The sequence below is a fragment of the Salvelinus alpinus genome, chromosome 16 (assembly GCF_045679555.1).
Source record: "Salvelinus alpinus chromosome 16, SLU_Salpinus.1, whole genome shotgun sequence".
Taxonomy (NCBI): Eukaryota; Metazoa; Chordata; class Actinopteri; order Salmoniformes; family Salmonidae; genus Salvelinus; species Salvelinus alpinus.
In genome coordinates, this window is record NC_092101.1 from 38,634,933 (window position 1) to 38,651,814 (window position 16,882).

Here is a 16,882-nt window from a genome sequence, read left to right on the forward strand (position 1 = left end):
GTTGATGGACACCCTATGTTCATAAATGGACAGAAAGTTCCACAGAATGGAATATAATCACGTGCTATAAGAAACTGCTGCACTTGACCCCAGGTTTAAGAAGTTAGCCTTCCGTGATGCCAGAGCGATTGATGAGGCTCTTCAAAGAATAACCTCAGCAGCAGGGAGGAACAGCCCCAGCAGTCAGCTGGCTCAGGCACCAGGGCAACAGAAAGAAGAGGGATCAGATGGAGCAGAAGCACCAGTAGTAGTGCCACAAACGACTGTTGTTTGAATGCTGTTTGACGAGAAAGCCACTGGGGATACAGCACGAAGGAATCCCTCAGCAGATGCCATAATGGAGGTCCGATCCTATTTGGAGGAGCCACTCCTCCAAAGATCTGCAGATCCTCTGAGCTGGTGGAAGAACAAGGCCTCTGTCTACCCACGGCTTACTAAAATCATGTCAGGGAGAATCTGCATAGTGGCCACATCCGTTCCCTCTGAGAGGGTCTTCTTGAAAACGGGACAAATAATTACTGAGAGAAGAAACCGCATCAGCCCCTCGAAAGTGAGGCAGCTTGCATTTCTGAATGCAAATCTCTCATAAAAGCAGCATTGGTCAGCATTGCTGTGTGCTGCTGGTTATAACATGGCAATAAAGAAGAGAGAAAAAAGAGGGACCAGTTTAATGTTTTATGTGGGATGCTGCAGTTTTGCAAATTGTTATTTATTTTTCTTTGATATGGTGCAGTATTCTATTATGCTGTTCAGATTGTATTCGTTTTGAATGGTTAGATTTATATGCACTTTGTTTATATACATTAAAAAGTTATACTTTATACTTTATACTACTTTTATATGTTTAATAGCATTATTTTTCATAACAAACCAATGCATTTCTAAATACATTGTGGTTAAGGTAGAGTATGATTTCATTTAATAATTTAATTAGAATCGTTTTAACACGTTTTAACACCAAATAATCAAACTATCGCAACTGTTTGACTTGAAAAAATACAAAACATATTTTTTTTAAAGAGCCGTTTGGGAGCTAAAAGAGCTCACTGAAAAGAACCGGAATGCCCATCACTAAACCCGGTACAGTAGGTGGCGGCAATTCACCAAAAGATGTAGTCTGCCATAAAACCTTGAAGAAGAAGAAGAAGTTCAGCGCACAGAAGCTTCTACAGTAAATAGCTTACGTTGTACATTGATAAATAAGAAGACATGCTTTCTGTCCTCACATTGCTATTGATCTTATTCAGTCTAAATGAGGCCAAACAGAAAGATTTGTACACTTTCAAAGTTGTTAATAGCAGAGGGAGATTAGTCTCTTTGGAAAAATACAGGGGTTCGGTAAGTTTGAAACTCGAGCCTACCAACTTTTGCACGGTAGCCTATGCAAATGTGGCATTTGTTTACCAGTGAATGCATGCTGCGGATTTTCCTTTCATACGGGATGTATGATCTATGCATGTTTTATAACAATAGCATCTTACTCTTATGAATAAAATGCTAAGTTTAAGACCAAATTATTTGTGTCTATCGTCTGTATACGTGGCAACTGCTGCTGGACTCCAACGTTGCTAAATTAAATTGTTTGGCCAATACTAAATGTATTGTTTGGCCAATAGCTAGCCTTAGTTTGATCCAACTGTTATGTCTGGTTGTATATTACTGACTATAACGTAACCTGCATAAAGTTATTTCATATGCCTTATAAAAGAGAGGTAATATTCCCTTCTGTAGTCAGTGATAATGTAATATTTTTAAAACATCAAGGTGGGCCATTTTAATACATATTTAAAACTTGTATTTATTAATTGTCAACTTTTTTCATTGGGTATAACCATATCACAGGACACATTCTATAGACCGTCTGCATGCTGCATAATCTGAACAGAATTTAAAGTGATACAGTAGAAAGAGGCGTTCCCAAATCTGCCCATTTTCTATCCTTACCACGTGTAGTTCCGTCGTATTGACACTAGAGGACAGCAATACCATATGAGCACTACAGGTAAACACTTTTTTTTCTCGCAGTGTTTCGCCACGAGCTGCATTTATTTAAAGGCCGGGTGCACCGCCAGGGATACTGATGCAAACACTTTTTAATAAACGGAAACACAATGCACAATGAAAAGTGCATGTCTGCTAAATGGAGCATTTATTGCGAAGCATTTATTTATTTATCCTTTAGAGTTTATTATTGTGCAGTATTATTCTAGCGCTTTATACAATTTTACAAAAGGGATTTATAAAATCATAGAAGCTCAATTAAAAAATAAATAATGAAACAGTCCTGTGTAGCTCAGTTGGTAGAGCATGCAATGCCAGAGTTGTGGGTTTAATTCCCACGAGGGACCAGTATGAAAATGTATGCACTTACTATTGTAAGTAGTTCTGGAGTAGTGTAAAATGTAAATGAAACACTTTAGAAATGGAATAGCAACTTTTCATTTTGATGGATACAATTATAGACCTTGAAGAGGAAGGGAGATGTATAGAAAAATACAGAAATATAAAGTTGGCCATAAACATGGCTCACAAAACCAGGCTCACGAATCACTTTTGTTGTTGCCGTCTCCGATGAGTCACACATTCACATAAGAGAACATAGGACAGCCCACTGGGCACAGACATTACTTCAGCATCTATTCCATGTTGGTTCAACATAATTTCAATTAAATAAGATGGAAACAGCATTGATTAAACCAGTGTGTGCCCAGTGGGAAGTAATGGCTCAAACATTCACCTAAAGGATGTTTGGAATGTGTTGGTGCAATTCTATAATTCCAGTGTTCAAGTGATTCATTAGTCCTGCATTAGAGGCCCGATATAGCCATCTGTAGTGCAGGCAAAAAAACATGTGTCATAGCAAATCACATGTAATGTAATATATCTTCTATTTGATCAAAATGTCACTGTATCTGTTCAATACTAAAACTGAGCTATTGGCCCAGAATTGCAAAAATATTTTTATGGATATAAAGAATTTGACTTGACCAAACATTATTGCAACGAGTGACCATTTTCCAGGGCTTCTTTTACTATCACCCTCATTACTATCTGGCCTGAACCTCCACTATTCACACTGCTCAGAGACTCCTCATCACTTACAGTGGGGCAAAAAAGTATTTAGTCAGCCACCAATTGTGTAAGTTCTCCCACTTAAAAAGATGAGAGAGGCCTGTAATTTTCATCATAGGTACACTTCAACTATGACAGACAAAATGAGGAAAAAAAATCCAGAAAATCACATTGTAGGATTTTTAATGAATTTATTTGCAAATTATGGTGGAAAATAAGTATTTGGTCACCTACAAACAAGCAAGATTTCTGGCTCTCACAGACCTGTAACTTCTTCTTTAAGAGGCTCCTCTGTCCTCCACTCGTTACCTGTATTAATGGCACCTGTTTGAACTTATTATCAGTATAAAAGACACCTGTCCACAACCTCAAACAGTCACACTCCAAACTCCACTATGGCCAAGACCAAAGAGCTGTCAAAGGACACCAGAAACAAAATTGTAGACCTGCACCAGGCTGGGAAGACTGAATCTGCAATAGGTAAGCAGCTTGGTTTGAAGAAATCAACTGTGGGAGCAATTATTAGGAAATGGAAGACATACAAGACCACTGATAATCTCCCTCGATCTGGGGCTCCACGCAAGATCTCACCCCGTGGGGTCAAAATGATCACAAGAACGGTGAGCAAAAATCCCAGAATCACACGGGGGGACCTAGTGAATGACCTGCAGAGAGCTGGGACCAAAGTAACAAAGCCTACCATCAGTAACACACTACGCCGCCAGGGACTCAAATCCTGCAGTGCCAGACGTGTCCCCCTGCTTAAGCCAGTACATGTACAGGCCCGTCTGAAGTTTGCTAGAGAGCATTTGGATGATCCAGAAGAAGATTGGGAGAATGTCATATGGTCAGATGAAACCAAAATATAACTTTTTGGTAAAAACTCAACTCGTCGTGTTTGGAGGACAAAGAATGCTGAGTTACGTCCAAAGAACACCATACCTACTGTGAAGCATGGGGGTGGAAACATCATGCTTTGGGGCTGTTTTTCTGCAAAGGGACCAGGACGACTGATCCGTGTAAAGGAAAGAATGAATGGGGCCATGTATCGTGAGATTTTGAGTGAAAACCTCCTTCCATCAGCAAGGGCATTGAAGATGAAACGTGGCTGGGTCTTTCAGCATGACAATGATCCCAAACACACCGCCCGGGCAACGAAGGAGTGGCTTCGTAAGAAGCATTTCAAGGTCCTGGAGTGGCCTAGCCAGTCTCCAGATCTCAACCCCATAGAAAATCTTTGGAGGGAGTTGAAAGTCCGTGTTGCCCAGCAACAGCCCCAAAACATCACTGCTCTAGAGGAGATCTGCATGGAGGAATGGGCCAAAATACCAGCAACAGTGTGTGAAAACCTTGTGAAGACTTACAGAAAACGTTTGACCTTTGTCATTGCCAACAAAGGGTATATAACAAAGTATTGAGATAGACTTTTGTTATTGACCAAATACTTATTTTCCACCATAATTTGCAAATAAATTCATAAAAAATCCTACAATGTGATTTTCTGGATTTATTTTCTAATTTCGTCTGTCATAGTTGAAGTGTACCTATGATGAAAATTACAGGCCTCATCTTTTTAAGTGGGAGAACTTGCACAATTGGTGGCTGACTAAATACTTTTTTGCCCCACTGTACATTCACCTCCAAACCTTTGATCTTGTTTTCCTTGAAACCATGCCCACTCAATTAGTCTTGTAGCTCTGTGGTAGTCCCTACACACAGAGCAGGAAGGATTAAAGGGTCAAACTATTTTATGGAACAACCCCTGTGCCCTTACCAAATGTGTCATCTGGTCACATAGCCAACAAATCATCACATTGAAATAGCCAGTACGTGACTTTGGCAGGAGCTCACTGGAGCTGAGTACCGGCACCTCAAATGTTCTAATGCTTGAGCTCCTGTCCCTCTTATAGAATATTTGTTCAAAAGTATTGTGGAGCTCCTCCACCTAACTATAAGAAGTACCAGTACCCAAAATGAGTACCGGTACCTATTTCAGTCAAGCACTGGAAATAGCATTCAGCACCAATGAAAGGCTACTGGTTATTTTCATATTATCGATAACAGTTTTCATCAGTACAACGTTTATATTTTTAGTATTATGGTTGCCTGCAGGTGTCTCTTGTGGTGAATGTGGCCAGTGACTGTGGCTTCACTGAGGATCACTACACGGACCTTCAACAGCTGCAGAGGGACTTTGGGCCGTCCCACTTCAACGTCCTGGCCTTCCCCTGCAACCAGTTCGGCCAGCAGGAGCCTGGCAGCGACATGGACATTGACGCCTTTGTCCGGCGTGTCTACGGAGTCTCCTTCCCCCTCTTCAGCAAGATTGCTGTGGTGGGCACCGGGGCCAACAATGCCTTCAAGTACCTTGTGGGTGAGTGAACAGATGAGGGATGGATGGGGGCAGAGGCATATACACATACACACATATACATCTAGATGTATCGGCGGCAGGTAGCCTTGCGGTTAGGAGCGTAGGGCCAGTAACCGAAAGGTCAATGGTTGAAATTCCCCAGCTAACTAGGTGAAAATCTGTCAATATGCCCTTGAGCAAGGCACTTAACCATAATTGTTCCAGGGTCAATGTCAGTAATTGGTGATTCCTTGCTCTGACCCCACTCTCAGGGGGAGTGGGATATTCATTTGTGAAATAGGACAAATGTAAGCACCCACCTAATTATCTTTATAAGGTGTCTGTGTATCTTTATAAGGTGTCTGTGTATCTTTATAAGGTGTCTGTGTATAGTTAACTGGATATCCTTTGGGTGGTGGGCCATTCTTAGTAAATTAAAAAGAAAAGGGGAGCTCTAGGACCTCAGATGTAATCATTTAATAACCTAATATCCAATGTTTCCACAGACAAGCTGTCTTTATCAGGGTATAATGACAAACACTGCGGGTCACTAGTTTATATAGTGTCAAAGGACACACACAGGTGTCTGTAATCATGGCCGGGTGTGGCCTGATATCATTGGTTAATTCTCATATAAAAATAACATACAAAAAACATGAATGGATAGCATTTGATCATAGATAGAATTTGGCTACATAGGCCTACAAATGTTTACAATGAATAGCAAAATCACAATAATCACAAGAATGGCTTCAGATCAAAGTCTACATTGAGACCAAAGGGAGCAAGGGTCTTTAAATTAAAGATCCAGGCAGCCTCTCGTTTTAATAATAAATTGTCGAGGTCACCGCCTCTCCTAGGGAGGTTGACATGTTCGATGCCGATATAACGTAGGGACAAAATCGAGTGGTTCGCTTCCATAAAGTGGGCCGCAACTGGGTAAGTCAAGTTTTTGCACCTAATGGTGCTACGATGCTCCGAGATTCATACTTTTAATTCACGCTTATAAGTTATAAGATAAATAACTGCCTTAGTGGAGCCCGTGATAACACCTTTGATTGGGATCTGTTTCCCTGTTTGGGGGTGTTTGAAAGATCTACATTTGTAAGTGCCATTGCATTGAGCACAGCCATTACACTTGTAGTTTCCATCCGGTAGAGGCGCAAATAGACGTTGTGCAGGGATATTTTAGGGTGGTATATCAGAGTTTACCAATTCATCTCTGAGATTTCTGCCCCGCGAGAATACGACCAAGGGAGGGTCTGAAAACACATTACCGATACTGTCATCAGATCTTAGAATGTGCCAATGTTTGTGAACGATTCCCTTAATTTGTTCAGAGCACTTTGAATAGCTGGTAGTTAGAACGCAAGAATGCTTCTTTTTGCGAGACTGTCCTTGTAAGAGATCATGTCTTGATAATGTTTTGAATTTTCTCAATGGCAGTATTAATCTGAACATTTTTGTACTCCTTCTCATTTCATTTTCTTTGTGTCTCAGCCATATTTCTGTCAAATTCTGATTGTTTTTTGCAAATTATTTTTATTGCATCCTAACATGCTGGGTTCTTTTACTGAAGACTCCGAAGCGTACTTATAATAAGTACACATCTCCTACAAATGTCATTGGCTATTTGCAACCGTTTTAAATCTAAACTCATTAACACATAAAACATTTCTCAATACACCACACTCCTCCCCAGAAATTCTCACTTCCTCTGAAAACATCCTTGATGAACATCAAAAACAGTTTTTCACTTATCAAATCATATACAACCTGTTTACAGATCCACTCGGTCCGGAGGCCTTCTGACCCTTTTTGGCCTCTTATGATGCTCTGGGCCCTCAGGCTCACGGCCTGGCACAATCTGTGTCTCTGTATGCATGCCCGTCACAGTCGTAGTTCCCAAGTCCCAATCAGAAATGTTCCACTCTGACACATTCAGGTCTTCTCTTTCATTGTGTTGCATCATCATTTGAGCCACATGCTTCTTACACAATTTTCCCTCAGTCTGCACTAAGCAGGATACAGGACCAAGTACCCTTTTCTCTCTCTCTCCTCCCTGGTAATCTCGGACAAGTACTGTTTGTTCCCACAAAAAAAAACGTAGACGCTTGCCCACCCCCTTGTCCTGTATCTTAGACTGCGTGTCAGCTGAAAAGCTGGGATAACCTTGTTCTAACCTGTCTTTTTAGGAACAGAAAGTTGTCCACACTATGCTGTACAGACCGTCCTGAGGAATTGTCCTTCTCAAGAGCCTGTTTTAGATTCTGTACAAGTCACTCTGCTGCACCATTTGAAGCTGCATGAAAAGGAGCCGATTTGATGTGTTTCACCCCATTCAACTGGAAGAATATCTCCATCTCTTTTGACACCAGCCCTCGGCCCATTGTCTGAAACTCACTCAACTAACCCGTAGGCTGAGAACATTCCCCGGAGTGTCTCTACCGTGGCTGTAGCTGAAAACTCATACATTTTACTTCTGGCCAGCGTGAGTATGCATCCATAACTACTAAGAACTGGTGCTTTCCCTTTTGAGCAAAATCTATATGAATGGCCTCAGGCCATTTCCAAGGATGCACTGGTGCAAGGTTCAGCATATGTCTATTAGACTGACACAATTGGCATCTCCTTACCAATTTCTTCTATGTCTGAGTCTAACCTGGGCCACCAGAAGTGGCTCCTGCAAGAGCTTTCATTTTGACCACGCCCCAGTGGTTTTCATGTAGCTCCTTCAGTAGGTCCCTCTGTAGAGTAGACCGGCACCACCGCTCTCATACCCCATAACACACAATCACTTTCTACAGTCCTTCTCATTCAATAGTTCAGGATCAGTAACATGGTTAGGACACCCTGTAAGTGTGAAGTGCTTCACTTTTGCCAAACACTCGTCCTTGGTAGTTTCCCTGGCTATGTCCTTAGCTAAAATGGGAAGTACATCTAAAAAAGATACTCGATAGTTTGGATTGGTCTCTGGGACACCCCCCCCCCCTTTCATGGGAAGCCTATCAAATCCAAATCAAATGTTATTTGTTTCATACACATGGTTAGCAGATGTTAATGCTAGTGTAGCGAAATGCTTGTGCTTCTAGTTCCGACAGTGCAGTAATGTCTAACAAGTAATCTAACAATTCCCCAACAACTACCTAATACACACAAATCTAAAGGGGTGAATGAGAATATGTACATGTAAGTATATGGATGAGCGATGGCCGAGCGGCATAGGCAAGGTGCAATAGATGGTATAAAATACAGTATATACATGTGATATGAGTAATGTAAGATATGTAAACATTATTAAAGTGGAATTATTTAGAGTGCATTGTATAAAGTGACTAGTGATCCATTTATTAAAGTGGCCAGTGATTGGTTCTCAATGTAGGCAACAGCCTCTCTGAGTTAATGATTGCTGTTTAGCAGTCTGATGGCCTTGAGATAGAAGCTGTTTTTCAGTCTCTCGGTCCCAGCTTTGATGCACCTGTACTGACCCCGCCGTCTTGATGGTAGCGGTGTGAACAAGCAGTGGCTCAGGTGGTTGATGTCCTTGATGATCTTTTTGGCCTTCCTGTGACATTGGTTGCTGCGGCCTCCGTCACACTGCTTCTACGTTCTGTAAGTGGTCCTCTGCCGATTTCCCTGTGATAAGAATATCATCCAGAAAGCACACAACCCCAGGTAAACCCTGTAAAACCTGGTCCATACTACGTTGGAATATAGCTGTAGCACTTGATACGCCATAAGGCAGGCCATTCATCTGGTATAAACCCTTCAACATGTTTTATAGTCAGAAAATGCTTTGACTCTTGATCTACCTCCACTTGCAGGTAGGCCTGTGTAAGGTCTAACTTTGTGAACTGTTTACCCCCGGCTAGAGTAGCAAACAAGTCCAGGGTCTTTGGTAAGGGGTACTGGTCCACATCCACTCATGCATTTACAGTCACCTTGTAATCATGACATATTCTGACACCTCAGTTTGTCTTTGGAATGCAAACTATAGGTGCTGGCCATTCACTGGACTCTATGGGTGGGGTCACTCCTTGTTTTTCTAGCTTTGTAAGCTGTTTGTCTACTGCCTGTCTAGGCAAAGGTCTAGCCTTACAGGTATAGCCTTACAAAACTTTGGAACTGCTTTCTCTGACACTTGAGTTTTGGCTTTAACTCCCTTTACCACACCCAGTTCACCACTAAACACCTCAGCATATTTATCGCACAGCTGCGCAACTGGGTCTGACACATGGTTCACTCTTGACCAATCTGATTTGAGGTGCTGAATCCAGTTCCTCCCCATTAGCGTAGGACCCTTCCCGTTTGACACTAATAGAGGTAATGGTAAAACTTGAGCACCACATTTCATTTTAACCTCCAGCTGTCCCAATAACTGAATAGGCTGAGCTGAGTAAGTTCTCACCATGACCATGTAAGGTTTCACATACTCACGATCACTACACACAGTAAAAAGTCCCAAGTCCTTTTCTGACTGGTGATTTCCGACCGTGCTGGAGCCTGCAGGCAGTAGCAGTTCTGTCTCCTCAACTTGATCTGTTGTCAAGTAGCCTGTCCCCTTCACTGGATTAGAGTACACTATTTGAGAGCGTTGCTTAGACAACGTGCTGCTCCCCGCAGATACTCTCACCCTGCAAGCCCTTTTAAGATGTCCAGTCTTCTGGCACACTCTGCATTGGAAATCCTTGTAACGGCAGGTCTGCTGTGAATGTCCTGTCCCCAAACAGCCAAACAGCGAAAACAGGGCTTTGAGGTCTCCCCCCTCTGGTCTGACATCCACTGTTTCTCCCTGTCGGATCCGGGTCGATGCCCCTCCCATTTTGTGGACAACTGATCGGATCTCAACTGAGTCGATGTCTGCTGGAATTTCTGCATACCCTGGGCTGTGCACTCCAAGTTGTTGACAATGTCCAATACTTTTGCCCATGTTAAATTCTTCCCATATGCCGCGCTTAACATCTTGCCATGCAGCTCCTTACTGGCAACTCCATAAACTAGCTTGTCCCTCAGCTGCTTCTCTAGTGCAGCACCAAACTCACATGTAGCTGCCATTCCCTTTAGCGATGCTATATACTCAGCTAACGTCTCTCCCGCCAACTGTTTCCTATTCCGAAAAACATACCTCTCACTCAACATAAAAATCTCTCAGAGCTGAAATTATCTCCTGGAAGCTAGCCTCTCCCTGCTTCTTCAGCGCTAATAAATCTTTCAGCAGCGTTAACATCTTTGAACCCACGACTGATAGAAACACCGTTCTTCTGCGGTCGTCAGCTATCTCGTTAACTGCAAAAATCACTCCTCATATGTGCTGAAGCTCTAGATAGCCTCTTGGAAACACAAACCGGTCTCACTACTGAAAAGTGCCATAGCTCTCATTAGCCCATGCGCTATTTCTTCCCAGCTGACCAACTCATTTACTAACATTAGTACTAGCTAACTTTCTAGCTCGTTCACTCGGTTGGTCATCAGTAGTCTGAGGATTTTGTCTCAGAATTCTGTTATCCTCGTCGCCAGTTGTTGCATCCTAAGATGCTGGGTTTTTTTACTGAAGACTCCGAAGCTTACTTATAATAAATGGAACAGATTTATTTAATGTTCTCCTTAACACATTACAGTCGACTACTCTCTACAGTGTCTTTAGCCCAACTCTCCCATACATCATTAAACCTTTACCGCCCTTGCATCTCGTAATCCAATCACTTCAATGCAAGAATGGAAACCCCATTGTCATTTGTTAATTCAAATAACTCAACCTCTGCCTACAAATGTCATTGGCTATTTGCAACCATTTTAAATCTAAACTCATTAACACATAATACATTTCTCAATACACCACACTTTTGATTCGACAGAATTGGCTGTAGGGCAAACTGCTTTCCAAGGGAAGCGGGTGACAACTATCAGCCCTCAACAAACTGTTAGGATCAGTAGGTTTCCTGTAAAGATCAGTGTATAGAACATTATCCTCACATAAAATCAGAAGATCAAGGAAACTGATTTGACGTGTGTCAGATTGCATAGTAAATCTCAGGTGCTCAGAACAAGAGTTAAGAAAAGCATGGAATGCCTGGAGCTGTTTTGCATCACCCCTCCATAGAACAAAAATATCATCGATGTACCATTTCCAAATAATAATGTTCGGCAAGAAAACATTTTTGAGACAGTTGAAAATGGACTGTTTCTCCATGTAACCCACGTACAAATTACCATAGTTAGGAGCCATAGGGGATCCCATCACAGTACCATTTGTCTGAATAAAGAAATCATTTAGAAACATGAAGTAGTTGTGTGTGAGTACTATTTCAGCCATTGTTATGCATGCACTGGAAGGTAATTCATTAGGGTCACATTGCAGAAGAAAATGTTCCATGGCTTCAATACCGCCCTCGTGTGGAATATTCGTGTATAATGACTCAACATCAAAAGTGACTAACAAAGTATTATCAGGGAGAGGATCAAATGATTTAATAATAGAGATCATACTGCTGGTGACCTTTACAAAAAAGGGGAGCTGTTCTGCGAGTGGTCTAATAAAAAAGTAAACGAAAGTTGATAAAGGGGCCGTTACTGCGTCAGTGCCCGCTACATTCTTGTGTAATTTTGTATAGAAAGTTACAATTTTAGGGTGTTGAATAGCCAAAAATTTGTGTTCTTTTTTGGTGATCTGACCAGAAATTAAGTACCCATCTAGGAGAGTAAAGACAGTGTTCTGAAATTGGGAAGTGGGGTCACTTCTGAGTTTGTTGTTAAAGGTGTTGTCAAGCAGTTTTCTATGACACTCATTTACATAAACTGTCCTATCCATGAGTACAAGCGACCCACCCTTAACAGCAGGGTGGGTACGGACTGACCTATTGGATTGTAAGTCAAGCAAGGCTTGTTTTTCATCCTTGGGTAAATTATGGAAAGATATGTACTCCTATTTCTTCTTAAGGAGATTATTTTTCAACGAGTCTGCAATATGTCTCAATAGAGTGATTGTGATTGGCTGGAGGTACAAAATAAATCTTACTTCTAAAAGGTGAGTGCAGGTGCAGGTGAGCACATACATATCTTTCCTAATCACGATTAGGGGAGATAAAGTTTCCCCTTAAACGGATGTTACTAAAAAACTTAAACTTGTCTACCTTAACATCGAAATCGTTGCACTGAGTTGTAGGCACAAAATAACCCTTTATTAATCAAGGAGACATGGGCAGGGCTCAAAATCTTGCCTGATAAATTAAAGACATTCAATCCCATGGGTTCTGGGACCTTGTGTACGGTCCCCTCTGCCTCTGGTAGTAGTTTCTTCTTACCCTGTTGGGTACGGCATCTCGTCGGTATGCGTGGCCACGGCCACCTACCCGCTTCCGTTGGCCCAGTCTCTCGTTGTATAAAGAAGTGTCACTGGAAGCAGATGAGGCGCTGGTTGTAGAGCGTTGGTCAGACGGGAGTGGATAGAAGTAAGCGGCAACCCTCCTGCGTCTGTCATGGAGAGGAGGAGCAGGACCTCTTGTCAGGGTTTCTCCAGAAGTAGACTTTGTTCTCGGCCTTGTCTTTTTTGTCTTGGTTGAATTTCTTGATTTTAAGCTCCTTTATTTCTGTAGACAACTTGTCCTGGAGCGCTTGGTTAGTTTTTATTAGTTCATTGAATATGCCATCCTCATTAACAGCTCCTTGAAGAGCTGTGTGTTTCTCTTCAATTGTTATCCATTTCAATAAAATCCCTTTTCAACTGGTCAACAATTAATGTCATTAAATCAATAGAGAATGTGTTCAGGACAGTACACCAGCGCTGGCCCAATGACGGTTCTATTTGCCACCTGTGTCCCCGTGGAATAATGCCTTGACACACATTCTTAATACACACGGGAAACTGTTGAGCATGAAGAACCCAGCAGCATTGCAGTTCTTGACACAAACCGGTGCACCTGACCCCAACTACCATACCCCGTTCGAAGGCACTTAAATCTTTTGTCTTGCCCATTCACCCTCTGAATGACACACATACACAATCCATGTCTCAGTGGTCTCAATGCTTAAAAATGCATCTTTAACCTGTCTCCTCCCCTTCATCTACACTGATTGAAGTGGATTTTACTAGTGACATCAATAAGGGATCACAGCTTTCACCTGGATTCACCTGGTCAGTGGATGTCATGGAAAGAGCCAGTGTTCTTAATGTTTTGTACACGGCTATGGGTGGGGGATGCATTTTCCAACTTTTTCCTGAATAGCTTGAAGTATGAACAACAAGTCTATAACCCCTGACTGACATGGGCAGACAGCGACCGTCTTTGTGGACTCATTAGCAAGCCTAGGCCAGCTCAGAGAGTGTGTGTGTCTTAAGTGTGTTTGGTTTATTATGGGTTTGAGTGGCAGGTTGGGTCCCCCAGCGGGAGATAAAATGGCAGGCTACTAGCAGGCTGCACGTTTTTACAAACGGACCCTCAGAGCGTAGGTGATTCAAACGTCAGGAAAAATCAAGGGGAAGGAGAAAAAGAGGCAAATTATATTTTTACCACACTAGTGAAAGGCTGGAAGGAATGATGATTGCAATCTTCTCCTCACCTTTAAGTGTACTATATCTAAATATTTTATTCAACTTTAAGTGTACTATATCTAAATATTTTATTAAGTGTACTATATCTAAATATTTTATTCAACTTTAAGTGTACTATATCTAAATATTTTATTAAGTGTACTATGTCTAAATATTTTATTCAATGCATTTTTTCAAATTGCAACAACTAGGGGTTGAAACATGGCTTTTGATCAGATGCTAATTTGTATTCATGCTATATTAACACACAATGAATATACTGTATATGTGGTTAATTCTCGATTCATTATCATGCAATTAAAAAATATATAATTTTAACCTTTATTTAACTAGGCAAGTCAGTTAAGAACAAATTCTTATTTTCAATGACGGCCTAGGAACAGTGGGTTAACTGCCTTTTTCAGGGCCAGAACGACAGATTTTTACCTTGTCAGCTCGGGGATTTGATCTTGTAACCTTTCGGTCACTAGTTCAACGCTCTAACCACTAGGCTACCTGCCGCCCCGAAAACACATAATAAGTATTTATGTTTTATGGAATTGTCACAAAACAAATGTCTCTTTTGATTCTTTACAGAGATGTCAGGAAAAGAGCCTGACTGGAACTTCTGGAAGTACCTCATCGATACAGATGGGAAAGTCGTGGATGCCTGGGGGCCCAGTGTCTCTGTCAAAGAACTCCGACCTAAAATAGCTGAAATGGTACGGAATATCATCCTCAAGAAGAAAGAGGAACTTTAACTCAACACCTCAAGACCCATCTGACAATCTATTCAGGAATATCCTATGTGATTGAAATCCACTGTCTGCAACAAAAACACCCCGAGCATCACAAAAATACGCTCCAAGCAGCACACACTCCAAGCAGCACACACTCCAAGCACCACACACTCCAAGCACCACACACTCCAAGCAGCACACACTCCAAGCAGCACACACTCCAAGCACCACACACTCCAAGCACCACACATTCCAAGCAGCACACACTCCAAGCAGCACACACTCCAAGCACCACACACTCCAAGCACCACATACTACATACTGTAAATGTTGTATTCTACAGATGTAGGATCTTAATTTGAGCCAGTTTGCTACATCAGGAAAATAATCCTGCAGCAATAGCAACTGTGAATTATTATGTGGATTATAATTAATGGGCATTTTTGTAGGTGTTGATACATTTTTATGGAAAATCAAGTCTAACATTTCAAATGTGAAATTACAAGCTTCAGAAGCCTTTTTAAACCTCAAATACACAAAATAGTTTAAAATGTCCTGCAACAGGGTGATCAAATTAAAATCCTGTATCTGTGCCCCGAATAACTTTTATGAAACCACCTCTATGACTGCATTCAGCATACTGATATCCTCTTTTGGAAGCAGTTGATCTGCCTGCGAAAAACTCTCATCAGCAATCAGAGCCTATTGTTGTGCTGTTGAGAGGTTCTTTGTATTGGATTGCCTTTTCATGGTACATGTGTGCACATTAATAAATATACTTTTACAAAGTGGCATGAATGCTTTCATCTGTTTTTTTTCTACACAAAGCTGTACATGGAAATGTGTAGGAGGTAAATTTAGGTCAAACTTGACTTTTGCATGAACGTTTTTCTCAAATAAGATTTGTTTGTTTTTTGACTGTCTCTGCCTGTAAGGAATACTCACATTCCTTTGTAGATAAGTCTTTCACTCTCAAATGTTTTCAAGGTTAACACTATGCTTTGTGCTTTTGTGTTAGTTCTTTACCTTGTTGTCATTTACACTTTTCTTACAGACTGTGTGCTTGTCCTGCCACCGCTTTGCTTTCATCTCATTTGAAACCATATCTTTGGAAAATGAAAATACATTTTGGAAATTGTTTTAGCAGCCTTTCCCTATTACCTGTCCTGAATGTGTTTTCTATGGTACAAAGTGTTGTTTCTCTGTTCAGCAAAGTGTTTTTATCCTTGGAAGATTTTGGTTGATTACCTTGGTACAAAATAGGGCTGTTGATTTCGGAGAAGACCCAGTTTGGCTAACACTGCATTGTCAGTAGGATTGAATTCAGATTAAATGAAAACCTGGAATGTTGTACCAACATACAATGCATTCAGAGCTCTGTTTCATTGAACAGCAAGAAAGTGGGAATGTACCATAGGCCTCGGCTCTCCACCACTGACAATTACCGTTTCCTCTCATGTCCCTATCAGGAACAGATTTACCACAAGGGTCTGTAAGTTAGCCCTTACAGATGAATGAGGGCCGGGGACACAGATATACTGTAGGACCTTTGAGACTGTCATGACACACACCTAAGGGTATACAGTTGTGGCCAAAAGTTTTGAGAATGACACAAATAATAATTTCCTCAAAGCTTGCCTCTTCAGTGTCTTTAGATATTTTTGTCAGATGTTACTATGGAATACTGAAGTATAATTACAAGCATTTCATAAGTGTCAAAGGCTTTTATTGACAATTACATGAAGTTGATGCAAAGAGTCAATATTTGCAGTGTTGACCCTTCTTTTTCAAGACCTCTGCAATCTGCCCTGGCATGCTGTCAATTAACTTCTGGGCCACATCCTGACTGATGGTAGCCCATTCTTGCATAATCAATACTTGGAGTTTGTCAGAATTTGTGGGTTTTTGTTTGTCCACCCACCCGCCTCTTGAGGATTGACCACAAGTTCTCAATCGGATTAAGGTTTGGGGAGTTTCTTGGCCATGGACCCAAAATATAAATGTTTTGTTCCCCGAGCCACTTAGTTATCACTTATGCCTTATGGCAAGGTGCTCCATCATGCTGGAAAAGGCATTGTTCATCACCAAACTGTTCCTGGACGGTTGGGAGAAGTTACTCTCGGAGGATGTGTTGGTACCATTCTTTATTCATGGCTGTGTTCTTAGGCAAAATTGTGAGTGAGCCCACTC

General features: G+C 41.5%; 1 protein-coding gene across 1 annotated transcript; it reads left to right on the top strand.

Annotated features, from left to right (window-relative positions):
• Nucleotides 1–1,079: 1,079 nt before the first annotated feature.
• Nucleotides 1,080–15,484, top strand: gpx7 (glutathione peroxidase 7). Its single transcript, XM_071346138.1, has 3 exons — nt 1,080–1,338; nt 5,185–5,446; nt 14,550–15,484. Exons 1-3 carry the CDS (start codon nt 1,210–1,212, stop codon nt 14,711–14,713), a joined length of 555 nt encoding a protein of 184 aa, XP_071202239.1. The 5' UTR covers nt 1,080–1,209; the 3' UTR covers nt 14,714–15,484.
• The last annotated feature ends 1,398 nt before the right edge of the window (nt 15,485–16,882 follow it).